The 13,060-nt window shown below is 37.9% G+C and overlaps 1 protein-coding gene across 4 annotated transcripts in view; it reads left to right on the top strand.

Moving 5' to 3' along the window:
• cnot6l (CCR4-NOT transcription complex, subunit 6-like) overlaps positions 1-13,060 on the top strand; it is an 89,283-nt gene that overhangs the window by 23,736 nt on the left and 52,487 nt on the right. For 3 of the 4 annotated variants that reach the window (XM_006626753.3, XM_015364700.2, XM_015364684.2), the window contains exon 3: positions 11,909-12,095. The exons of the other annotated variant lie outside the window; for it this stretch is intronic. In XM_006626753.3, coding sequence (XP_006626816.2) covers positions 11,909-12,095 — 187 coding nt within the window. The remainder of the gene's footprint in view (positions 1-11,908; positions 12,096-13,060) is intronic. 4 annotated transcript variants of the gene reach the window in all.

Genomic DNA, 13,060 nt, shown 5'->3' with positions numbered 1-13,060 from the left:
CAAGACCAGCCATACACAGTACAGTTTACATACATACAGTAATGTTTATGTTCCTCAATTAATATCGTTTATGACCTTCAGATGCATTATGCTCCTCTTCTTTTTATGCTCAGCTACTAAAATTTCCCTTTAGTGGTAAAATCCATATAAATATTCAAAACTAAGCGGATTAAAATGTGCACAGTAAAGACATTAAATGATTAAATCTTTGCACTACCAACCAATGCACCACGAGTGCCCCTGTCGGTCATTTTGGCCAGCCAATCACTTACCGTAGTGCCCTCCGGTGCCCTGCGGTGGCTTGTGGGTAGGTTACTGTACCGCGGGTTTTTACCGCGCATTTTGAATGGCTGCATCAGTACAATGTAGGAAACACACACATGGCAACCTGAAACCAAAACATGTTAATTAGAATCAAATGCATATCAACCAGATGGAAATGATTTAGGGTTGAACCAGACAATTTGCAGTACATTTTAATTTTAATTCTTCAGTCATCCAATCACAAATATAGTAGAAATGATGGAATCTGTTCTCAATTCATAATACATCGAAGATGTGGAGCTGACAATTTGGAGAATCATGGGTGGCTATCAGGATTTTCTCTTCGTGAAAGTTTAATTGGACTGGTATCAAAGTTTGGAAATTTTGTTAGTGACCTCTTGAATGGTAGCTCACACCACACATGTAATCTAATATTGCATGAATTCCAAAGAGAACGGCAAAATTACATCCACTATAATCTCTTGTGTATGTGTTTATAACTTTATACATATGCAGCCATTCAAAACGGGTGGGGTATTTCGCGGTATACCCAGGTGGGCGTGTCGCATCAAAACGCAGTAGCACGCAGTATCACGCGGTGTATCGCGTCATTTGACGTCATACCAGAAAGTATCCGGAATCACTTTGTAAAACCGCCAGGAGGAGCTAATAAAGCTTAACCTCTCATGTACAGCATTTGAGCTTTTAAATTTAAACTGTGTATTACAGCATGTTAATCATCAGTCATTAAAAAGTTGGTATATTTTATGAAAGCAAGATTGCTCAGTTGGGCAAAAGTACACAACCTACCTTTATCATAAATATTTTAATTATGCAGAAATATTTTATGCATCAAACCCTTTACCGAAGATATTACTCATATTATTAATAATGAATGACCTTGGACAAGCTGTAAACTCAAAGTATTGCGCTGGTCCGCATTATTTGTAACCGTCATTTTAAATGAAAATACTTTATTTTTTCATTGACAAAAAGTAACAGCACAGCATTTCGTTGATCTAACTAACAAGGACGGGACATTAGCTAGCCAATATGATAAAGGAATAAATTACTTTTTTTGTTTATTTCTTTAGCACATTTATTTGAACATTTCCATCGATTGTACAAGCACTGAAAAACTGTCCAATCCCTAGTTCGTTGGGCATTTTCTTTTAGTATAACAGACATAAAAACTCCCTTGCTTTTAACAGAGCGTTTCATAATTTCTAACAACGAAAATTATTTAAACTGCGACACTTATCATTCAACCAGAGCTCAAAATATCACAAGGATCCTCAAGAGCACAACAAAGACTGTTTTAAAAGATATTTGTACCAGATACATGAGAATCCAAGCTTTTTTATCTATGTCTTTAAAATGTATCACACAGTAACAAGTCAAATTTCAGGGGCATCAGTATACCAGAGATTATGGTATCGCTTCAGAAGGGTGTCAGCTAGTCAGATTCCAGAACCGGAATTATCTGTTTTATATGTAAGCAAGTATCTAAATAAATTAATAATGATATTAATTAAGGATCTAAATTTCTAAATCTATGTATCTATATAGCTGGTAGTATTACTTTATTTCACTTTCTTTGTAAACATGTTTTGTTAACACCCGAATCGCAGGTGGATTCTGTTTTTTGGTCTGTTATGGTCAGTAGCTCAAATCCTGCTTAACTAAAAATTAGACACGAGAAGAGTTTTGGACAATGTTGTGGGGCTCAGGTGGAACATCTCTGTAAACTGAAGAGTTATAGAGGAGACAGGTTGTGTATCGCTTCTTTTGACACTTGTAAAAAAAAAACATTCCACTGTTAATGTGACACGGTAGATAATGTGGTGTATTGGTCGTTAGTGAAAAGATTTTATCATTTAATCTCTTTACTGTGCACATTTTAATCCACTTAGTATTGAATATTTATATGGAATTTTACCACTAAAGGGACATTTTAGTAGCTAAGCATAAAACGCAGAGGAACATAACGAAGGTCATAAACGATATTAATTTAGGAACATAAACATATTATGTAAACTGTATGTTGCTGTTATTGGTATTTTAAAGAAAAAATACACACCAATACTCAATTTCTCCTAAAGTATATTGACATTTTTTATATTTCAAAATAACACATGTTCGTACTGTATGTACAGTACACAGCGGTACCGCAGGTTGCACTGTAGGGTGCAAATCCACCCGAACCTAAAAGTCCAACATATTAAGGTGCATTCGCCTGACGCTGCGCGGTTTTCATCACTCTCTGCGGGAGTGCTGGCTGTGACGAATTAAACCGGTTTCACAGGTATTTTCAAAGTAGAAGGGGGCAAGTCACCCCCCAAAACCCTTTTATTTTGCTTACAGTAGTAGTACTTAAGTACAGTACAGTAAGTACTTACTATACTGTACTTACAGTAGTACTTCTCGCGTTAAGAAGGCTAGGTGATAGCATAAACTATTAGTAATCAATAATATTAAATTTAGCACTGTAATAAATTGTGCTGATAATAAATTCTATTCTACTCTGAGAATGTAGGGGGGAGGAAGAATGCCCTTGGTCTTTTCACTGGTAAACTTGTCAAGCTGTCAACAAAAAACAGCTGTCAATTTTTTTTTTTAAAGTCAATTGGGTCCATAATATTGCTATTTTGATATTGCTAATTGCTATTGCTACTGAGTCTCTGTGTCTACAGTACATTGTTTGTGAACCAACCGGTTTCACAGGTATTTCCAACCTCTAGCCACTGTTGTTTCATCGGTTGTTATCCTGTAAAGAGCTTTGAGGAGCCACCTTTAAAGGCGCTATATAAAATAAATTATTATTATTAATATTGATCATATTTTTCCTCCCAGAACTTGTTAATTGTTGTTGTTATTGTTGTTGTTATCCTGTAAAGCGCTTTGAGAAGCATACTGTCCAGCTTGTTAGGTGCATTCTCTTGTAAAATAATAAGTAGAGCTTTGGGCTTATTAGTAGGCTGGGCAAACGATTTTTAAATTTTTAAAAAAATAAATAAATAATGAGATATAATGATGTGTTCCTGCTTAACTTAGACATTGCACGACTTTAAAACATATAAAAACAGGTTTCGAGAGTTAAAAACCACTTTTTATGCGCGAAAAATGGGTGATTTTTCTTCCTCGTGATCAGCTCAGAATCTTTGTGTACGCTGTAAGGTTTTTACTTCTTAATTTAAACGTTTAAAATACACAAATTTCATAAAGACAACACACGTTTCGAAGAGAAAAAATCCCATTCTTTTCTCTTCCTGGTGTGTGAAACTCATCAGCAGGTCTTTTTTTCCCAATCAGAGGCTCTGAAAATAGCGTACCGCCCACTGCGCTCCGTCAGAGAGGGGCGCGGCACCGAGAGAGGGAGGAGGCGCGGAGCGCAGCAGTACAGAACGAATGTTCTACTGCCTGGAGCGCTTATGGCAGCGATCGCGTCTGCATTTATAACTTAGTTTTTAAAATTAATCAAGCAATATGAAGCATCTCTTTTTACTTTTAAGTCACTTAATTATCATTAAGCACAGCTTTCTCACCACTTATACTACTTTTTGATACCATCCTTAGACAAAGCAGAAACTTCTTGTTCTGTCTAATGACATTACAAGTGGAAAGATTACAGATTTTAATCGTCTTTAATTTTGTTATGTTATACATTTTAGAAACGTTTCATCCATACAAACACCACAAAACTATTCTCGATTGTATTTCTGAATGGTATGTTACACTTAGTTCACTGTTTAAATACATCTAATTAAGAAAGTTAGGTGTTAGCATAAACTATTAGCAATCAATATTAAATTTAGCACTGTAATAATTTGTTGCACTTTCCCCCGCATCTTGTAAAAATATATTTTCATTGTAATATACATTAAATCTGACTATCATATAATAAGTTAAATACAAAACTAAAGAAAAAATAGGGTTAAATATAATTCAAAATATTTTGCTAACAATGTTAACTGTTTATAAAAAATAAATTGTATTAGCTAAAGAGTAGGATGGCACAGTTGTTAGTATGCTTTTTGTTTTGTTTCTTTTTCATAAATACAACAGTAGTACCTGATGTCTCAGTGGCTTTCAAAATTAAATTTTGCATGCAAACCTGTGAACTAAAAAGATAACTAAGATATCCATCCATTTATAATGGTGGCAAAGTGGTTAGCATTGCTATCTTGGAGCACTGGGGTCCCAGGTCCCATCCTGTGTGTGTGGGGTTTGCATGTTCTCTCTGGGTTACATGGTTTTTCTCCATATGTGTGATATGACTCCCTCTCGCACTCCAAAACATACTGGTAAGTTAATTGGTTTATGGGAAAACTGGCCCTGGTGTGTGTGTGTTTGTGTCTGTCTGTCCTGTGATGGACTGGCGCTATGTCCAGGGTGTATTCTGCCTTGTGTCCGTTGCTTACTGGGATAGGCTCCAAATCCTCTGTACTGGATAAAGAGATTGGAAATGGATGGAAGTAAAGGCACTGTGTGGATTGAACTATACACAGTGTTAGAAACCCACTATGAAATGGCAGCATCTCACTGAGAATAAAATATTTTATAGTGCTGGCTTAAGGAAACAGCCTTTCCACCTCTCTTGCACATCAGTATCCATACCTAGTTATTTAAACAAATTGCCTCTAATTATAAACATCTTAATATGCTGGCTCTGTGGATCCGCATCAGCGATGTTTGCCCATTCCTTCAATTCATGTGCATCCAACACACAGTTCAATGCTAGCAACTACACAAAATCTAAAATACAATCCTCATTTCAGTATCTATGTAAACATACAGTCAGTTAACTTCATCATCTTCATCAAAAGTATGCCTCACCCCATTAGGAAGTGTTCTTGTTATCAGTGTATTCCTCAGCTATCCCAAAATTATCTTCTTACCAACATCTCTAGTTTTTTATCCTGCAATAACTCAGCCAACACTTAAATCTCAAAAAGCTGCTTGTGTTCATTTCTTTAAATCACAAATATCATGTGTAAATACTGTCCATGTAATACTCTGCATTGTGGGATAATAGTTTATTTTAAAGGGAACTAGAGAAACTAAGAACTAGAGAAATCAAGAAAGGGTTTTTTTTCTAGAATTAATAAATGCACATCCTGTTCACTGGGGAAATTAAATCCACACTGAGCAATCTTCAATATGTTCAGAATATGACAGCGAGAATCCTATCAGGGATGCATTACACCTGTTTTCAAGTTCTTGCATTGGTTACCTATCAGGTTTCGAGTCAACTTCAAAATCCTCATCCTCATTCAGTACCTACAGTATATGGCTTATTATCTGTCTACTCCCCACCTTTGTCCGTCTGACTCTGGTCTTCTAGCTGTCCTCAAGAACATCTACATTCTGTGGGTGACAGGGTCTTCTCTAGCTGCACCCCAGAGCTCTCAATTTGTATTCCCAGTGATATCAGTCACGTACCCTGAGTGCATTTAAATCTAACCTCAGAACCTTTCTTTTCAGAAGACTTAGTGTCTGTATCTGCTTCATTTTCTAATTTTGGTAGCACCTCTAACTGCTTGTCTTTCTTATATGTCTTTACTTTGTAATCTGTGGTCCTTTTATTTGTTTTTATATCTACTGTATTGCTTTGAGATGCCACTTTTAAAGGTGATATATAAAATAAAGTTTTTTATTATTGTTATAGAGAAACATGATCAGTTTTCCCTGGTCCAGATAAAAAGATCTAAAGCATACTAGTTTGTCACTCTTCTCATTCCCTTTGCTAAATAACTTTTCATACTAATCTGATCAATCTAACTGCCTGCTTTCTGTGCTTTCTCTATCCTGCTAGATTTGAAATTATTCTGAACATTTTCTTCTTGAAATAACTCATTTCTAAATACCTTTTTTCACTGTTAACATCTTGCAGCAACGCTGCGACAAAATATACACTTAGCACAGTTCATCCTGCTACCAACATTGAATAACAAAATCTTAAGATTTCTATATTTATGTCTTTATTTAGTGGTTTCATTAGTGACAAAGGCTAAACTTTCTTGGAAAAATGTGTTTTATGTGTTGCAGAAAAAACTGACTTGCTTTAACAAAGTATGTTTACAAATCCTTTCACCTGGCAATCTACCTGAATGCCCAACTATCTGAGAAGCCCTCCATGAAACCATGATTGTTATTAATTCATTTAGGGCTTATTGACAGAATTGCTGTTTTTTATGCATGCTAATTTTCTGATTCCTCACTCTGTTTCATGTTTATAGATAAGACTTTATTGATCGTGACGGGAAATTGATGTACATGATGAACATGTTTGCATGTTCTTTTGTAACATACACCTTTTTGTGATTTTTTTTGTATATCTAAGCAAGTGTTCCTGCATCCCTCTTCTGCACTTTAGTCATGGCTTTTTTTCTGTTTGCTTATTTCAAAGCAACACCTGCTCCATTTCTAAAACTTTTTACTCATGTGCATTTTTGTATTTTTTACACCTCTAGCACTTTAACATCCTGAATTTTCATTTGCCTTAATTTGTAGAATGAACTTGAGTTTTAGCCTAAAGAAGTTTTCATTATCTTTTGTTTCTTGTCCTACAACTGTTATTATTGATCACCGAATTATTGTTCTTGACATGACTTCATTCAGCCTTTCCTGAACGTCTATGACAGGCAGAGAGAGTGCTGTTTCTGGTGCGATCTTTTGCAGCTGACATTTCACTGTTTTAAACGAACAAGAAATTAGATTGCTCATAGATCACTTATCCTATATAAACACAGCGTTATTGCCCTCCGAAAATCCTCTTTTTCTTGTTCATTTTAAGAGACCTTGATCGAAACTGATTTTAGAAAGGATTTGTCAGAAAGGATTTCTTTTCTCTGTATTTCCTACATTGCTTTGTCGAGATTTAAACTTTATATCTAACTTTATATCTAGGCTCAGATTTCAACTATAAATCGTACAGTAATTAATAGCAGTAAATACTGATGTTTTGCGCCCTCTTACCACAAAAATATATATGTTTTGTAGCTGGGATGAACTTTATTTCGTACGCGTAGCTACTGCGATTCGGACACGGACGGTTAAACATGGCGGCAAATCAGACACCCAGAGGGGGGGCGTCTTCTCGCCTCCATAACTAAAATGCCAAATAGGAGTGGCTTAAGCGACATACACAGTCGTGTAACTGACAGTTTGAGGTAGCCTATCGTGTAAATTTCACTTTGTTGCTGATAGGTTAAGCTTTCGAAACTCTGCCCCAAAGTCATGTGACTGATTTTTCGCCCTGTTTCGTTGGTTAAACGCAATGATCATAAGCACCACCATGGTAACTGGGATGTGTAGTTTTGAATTCTGTTTGAATTATAACTGTACGTACTGTCTTCGTATTTGGCCAGGGCTTTAAAGAGAGGGCGCGCCAAAAATTTTCGGTGCCGTCGTCGCGGAAGAATTCGATCTCGGGACGTTTGCCCAGCATATTATTAGTGCTCCACTTACAGCAACCCAATGTAAATACATTTTGTCTCCAAATCCACCACCACTTGTATGAATCATAGCCCTGCCAAACCATGCAAATTCCGCTGCAATGGTTGTGTGCAGGAATTTTTCAGTATGGCATCTCCATGTTCAAGTTAACACTGCTTTGTGTGCAAATGCATTTTAAAAAAAGCCACCTTTTAAAGGCCCTATATAAAATAAAGTTTATTATTATTAATATTGATGATATTCTTCCTCCCAGTACTTGTAAAATTGTTGTTGTTATTGTTTTTATCCTGTAAAGCGCTTTGAGAAGCATACTGTCCATCATATTGTATTTCATTGCACTTTGACAGATCGTCTTATAATCACTTGTTAGAATATCCCCCAAGAGGATATTCCCCCCAAGAGGTATCCAGGTGAAACAGGCGTACAGTCTGGGGAGATCACCCATTTTCCATGTAAATAGTTCCCTGGTTCCGCACCCCCTTGGTCTCTGCCTCTCTCTCTCTCGGACTCGCGCTCTTGGCGGGCTTGTCTTGTGTTTCTCTCTCGTCTGGGTGCGGGAGTGCTGCTGGCGGGTGGTGACAGAGAAGAAATAAAGCACAGTTTTTAACTCCACAAGTTTGAGTCTCTGTTCATCCTCAACGAACCCAAATTCATTACATTGGTGTCAGAAGCGGGAGGATGGACAGTGAACGGCCGATGATTTTGGAGTCGGAGAAGCGCCAGTGTCCCCACCAGCCGAGTGATCCCCTAAAGCACATTTTGGGAGCGAGCAGCAGCCGCCAGGGGCTGGGATGACCCCTTAGCACTGCCAGTGGCCACAGCCCTTATCAGGGCTACCCCACAGTGACCTACTTAGCGGAAGGGGGGCCCTTTCCCGGGTTGCCTCAGGCCGTGTGGCAGGAAGGAGATACCAGACCAGCGGGGTCTAGCACGCCACCCCTGCTCCAGCCTGCGCCGGTGAGACCGAGCCGTTATAATGGCACCTGAGATCCCATGGCAGATTTTTGAGGCCCAGTTCCAGATGGCGGCCTGGGCAAACGGCTGGTCTCAGGTGGAGATGAGCCACCTTGCCGCCGTCATGGAGGGGAAGGCCTGCCAGGCGTTGCTGGTTGTACCTGGGGACCAGAGGTACAACTACGCGGCGTTGGCCGCAGCGGCCCTCTGGAGGCTTTTTGGCAGGAGAGGGGAGGTGACTGCTGTGGGCAAGGTTGGTCCAACGCTGCTGCCTAGCAGGAGAGCCACTGGGTCCAGTCGCCGCAGACGTGGCCTACTTAGTCCGCCAGGGTTACCCTGCTCTCCCGGAGGAGGCCTACTGGGAGATAACGCTCCAGGCGTTCCTCTGGGCCCTGGTGCCGACTGAGGTGCAGCGCCATTCAATATTAAGCGGATTTAAACATGCACAGTAAAGAGATTAAATGAAGCAACCAATGCACCACGAGTGCCGCCTGTTGGTCATTTTGGCCACCCAATCACGTACTGTGGTATAACGTGCTGACCTGTAGATAAATTTGCGCTGTATGGGGTTGTATTGTGCATTTTGAATGGCTGCATCTGTAAACATTCCATGCTGATAGTACCCCAATTTAATTGATGATTTAATGCTGACCACTGAAATCGCTGTGCCGTCCTTTGCGCCCATCATGACATATTACAAACTTGTTTACTTCTGTTATATTAACTGTTGAAGGTGTTTATCTATAGAGTATGTATGTGTTCACCTCACCAAAAGATCTACTTCCACGGGACCTTTATTTAAATTTTGATATGTTTCATTTTTACTTTTACTTTGCAAGGATGTATCGCACAGATCAGTTAAACTTCCCTCACATTCTTAAAAACATTTTTAGATTAAGTTCTCACCCACAGCAGATCAGATTGAGCCCTTTTTATTTTAGTACATCTGGCCCAGGTGATATATTTTATTATTTTTGTTTTTCTGTATTGTGGGTCACCTGTGTTTGCAGGTGTGCTTACAACAATACGTTAACTATATTCAGCAACTCCTTTAAGCAGTATTCACATACAGTTGTATACAAAAGTTTGGGCACCCCTGGCCAAAATACATATTTTGTTTGTGAAAAGAAGTTAACACAACCTCTGCAGCGAACAAATTTAAACTTGACATATTTCTGCAAATTTAAATGCACCGTTACTATTTATTAGCTGAATTTAACAGATTGTAAAAAAAATAAAATGGTAAATGTGGCATGTGCAAAAGTTTGGGCACCCTGTCTGTCAGTACTTAGTAACACCCCCTTTGGCAAAAATCACAGCCTTTTTCCTTTTGGAATTTTTTCCCACTCTTCCTTGCAGAACGCTTCTAGTTAAGAAATATTCTTAGGTCATCTTGCATGCACTGCATGTTTGAGATCTACCCACAGATTTTCAGTAATATTCAAGTCTTGGGACTGTGAAGACAATTCCAAAACCTTAATCTTTCATTTCTTGAAGTAGTTAATGGTTGATTTTGATCTTGTTGTAATATCTAACCTCTTTTCAGTTTCAATTTCTTCACTGACTGTGGGACATTAGCTTCCAGGATGTGTTGATACTTAGTAGAATCCATTCTTCCCTCTACCCACACAATATTTCCTGTGCCACTGCCTGCCACACAACCCCAAAGCAAAACAGATCCACCCCCATACTTAACAGTTGGTAAGGTGCTTCTCCTTTTTTTCCTCCAAATGTACCTTTAATTTATAATCTAATAATTGCTTACACTTACACTCTGCTCCCAGCGCTTTACAGGTAATGGGGACTACCCTCCACCACCACCAATGTGCAGCATCCACCTGGATGATGCGACGGCAGCCATATTGCGCCAGAACGCTCACCAGACATCAGCTGTTAGTGGGGAGGAGAACAGAGTGATGTAGCCAATTTATAGATGGGGATTACTAGGAGGCCATGATTGGTAAGGACCATGACGCTGGGGTTACACCCCTACTCCCTGGGATTTTAAATGACCACAGAAAGTCAGGACCTCGGTTTTACATCTCATCCGAAGGACGGCGCCTTTTACAGTATAGCAGTGGTTCTCAAACTGTGGTACGCGTACCGGCAGTGGTACGTGGCGTGCCGCCAAGTGCTCTTTCAACAGCAACCTAAGTGTTTCCCAGGAGGTCTCACATCTGCTTAGCTTCAGTGTGTTGCAAGGTGATATGGCTGCTGGAAATGTTCTATTGGAGATTTCTCTTGGTTTTCCGGATCTTGTCTTGACTTCAACTGTTCCCCTTAACTTCCATTTCTTTATGACATTTCTGATAGTGGAAATTGCAAGCAGGAAGCATTTAGATATATATATTTTATAGCCTTCCCCTGCTTTGTAAAAGTCAATTATCTTTATTTTCTAATCCTCAGTCAGCTGCTTAGAGGAGCCTGTTGTTGTTGAGTGTAAGCCCGACACCCCGAGAAGTTCAAAGAGTCAGAGAATTTATCAAGTTCTGTAATTGTCATCACCTGGCTTGGATTAAGTCAAATGAGTCAATTAAGTTCTGAGACTTTACAAACAAATAACACTAGTGGATCACCTGGAAGGGTGCCCAAACTTTTGTACATGCCACATTTAATGTTTTATTTTCTTCAATCTATTAAATTTAGCAAATAAAAAGTAACTGTGCATTAACATTTGCAGAAATATGTCAAGTTTAAGTTTGTTTGCTACAGAGGTTGTGTTAATTTCTTTTCACTTAGAAAATCACTAAAACATGTAATTTGGCCAGGGGTGCCCAAACATACAGTATGCATAAAACTGTACCACCACTTGAGGTCTTACTTACCTCACAAGATGATTATCCCATTTTTAAGTGACTACGTTTAGCTGACTTACCTGTGAGTAGGAAATTAGTAGTTTTTTTTTCTGGCAATAAAGTACATAGTATTTCAGTTCTATGTGCTGTGTAGTACAGTTTCTTATACTGTAGTAATCATAAGTCCTGGGTAAAAAACACTGACCTTAAGATCAGAAATTGTATACTGATAGTCATCAGACAGTCCGTATCTGCCTTGAGTCTGTAGGCAATTTTGCAATAGTAGTGCATTCCTGAGTTTCACCTTGGATCCTACTAATGCTCTTACTCCCCATTATTGTTTAGCCTTTTTTATTAATAAATAGTACAGAAATATAGCTTTTAGTCTTTATGCACCATTTAAATATGTAAAAACTAACCATTTTTTATAATTACAGGACGGGTGAGGAGCTTGAGTAGCTCACTATGGATGTTAACACATTTAACTGCACTACATCTGAATGACAACAGCCTTACCCGCATTCCACCAGACATTGCTAAGCTCCAAAACTTGGTTTACCTGAACTTGTCGTCTAATAAACTCCGTAGTCTTCCAGCAGAACTTGGAAATATGGTCTCTCTCAGGTAAGCGTAGAATAAGCAATGAAACCCAAAGAAATTGAACTGCATATCTGTCAAATTCATGAAGAAAATTTATTTTTATAATACATTATCTGTTATCTTTCAAGATGACAAGAATCAAGACAATTTTTCATGCAAGTATTTGGGTTAAGATTTAGAGACACAAGGGATTTTTGAAATTTACACATATAAAATTAAATTATTTGGTGAAAAATAAATTTACAGTAGATCGTTTAAAGAACAAACGCCGATTTTGTATATTAATTTTCAGAAGTTAAACATTTGACAGCTTCAGTTTCTAGCTTTTATTTGTAACCCTTTATTTTTTCAAAAGGATAATGCAGTTTACCTTATGTTATTTAAAATGCTCTTTTCATTTAGGAATTTATCTGAAATGGTGATCTTCAGCTTGATGCTTAAATGACACTAATCTGGTGTAATTAATAGGTGATGTGTTAATGAGTTTCAAAGCATTTTCATCTGTATAAAATGATGTCTTCAAATTTCTAATTGTATCCCAAGTGACATGGCCATTCTGTTTTTTTTCAGTGAAGTTTACAGGGTTAAATATATGTGAGAAAATATTTTTCTCTGTTCATGATGGATATATTAGCATATTTGCTGGGAGATCTTTCAATGGTGACCTGTTGAATGGTGCTCTCTGAGGTAGAATTCCATAAATTAAAACACCTAGTTTTACATGTTATTTAAATATTTGCATTTACACATGTTTTTTTAGTTATTATACCAACTCCTAACGATTTGATTACAGTTTGTCGGGGATTGGAAACATCGTTATCCTTGAATTGCTATATTGTCAGAAGATGTAGTTATGTAGTAATATACATGTGGAATTCTGTGTACCAGAGTGGGGTAGTGGGGAAAACAGCATTACTAACATTTTTTTAAATGCTTCTTAGTTTATTTAATATCCACTAGTGTGTGAGATGTTTATAAAACTGTTATTT

This window comes from Lepisosteus oculatus, chromosome 3 (assembly GCF_040954835.1).
Source record: "Lepisosteus oculatus isolate fLepOcu1 chromosome 3, fLepOcu1.hap2, whole genome shotgun sequence".
NCBI classification, from domain to species: Eukaryota; Metazoa; Chordata; class Actinopteri; order Semionotiformes; family Lepisosteidae; genus Lepisosteus; species Lepisosteus oculatus.
This window is presented reverse-complemented; position numbering and strand designations above follow the sequence as displayed.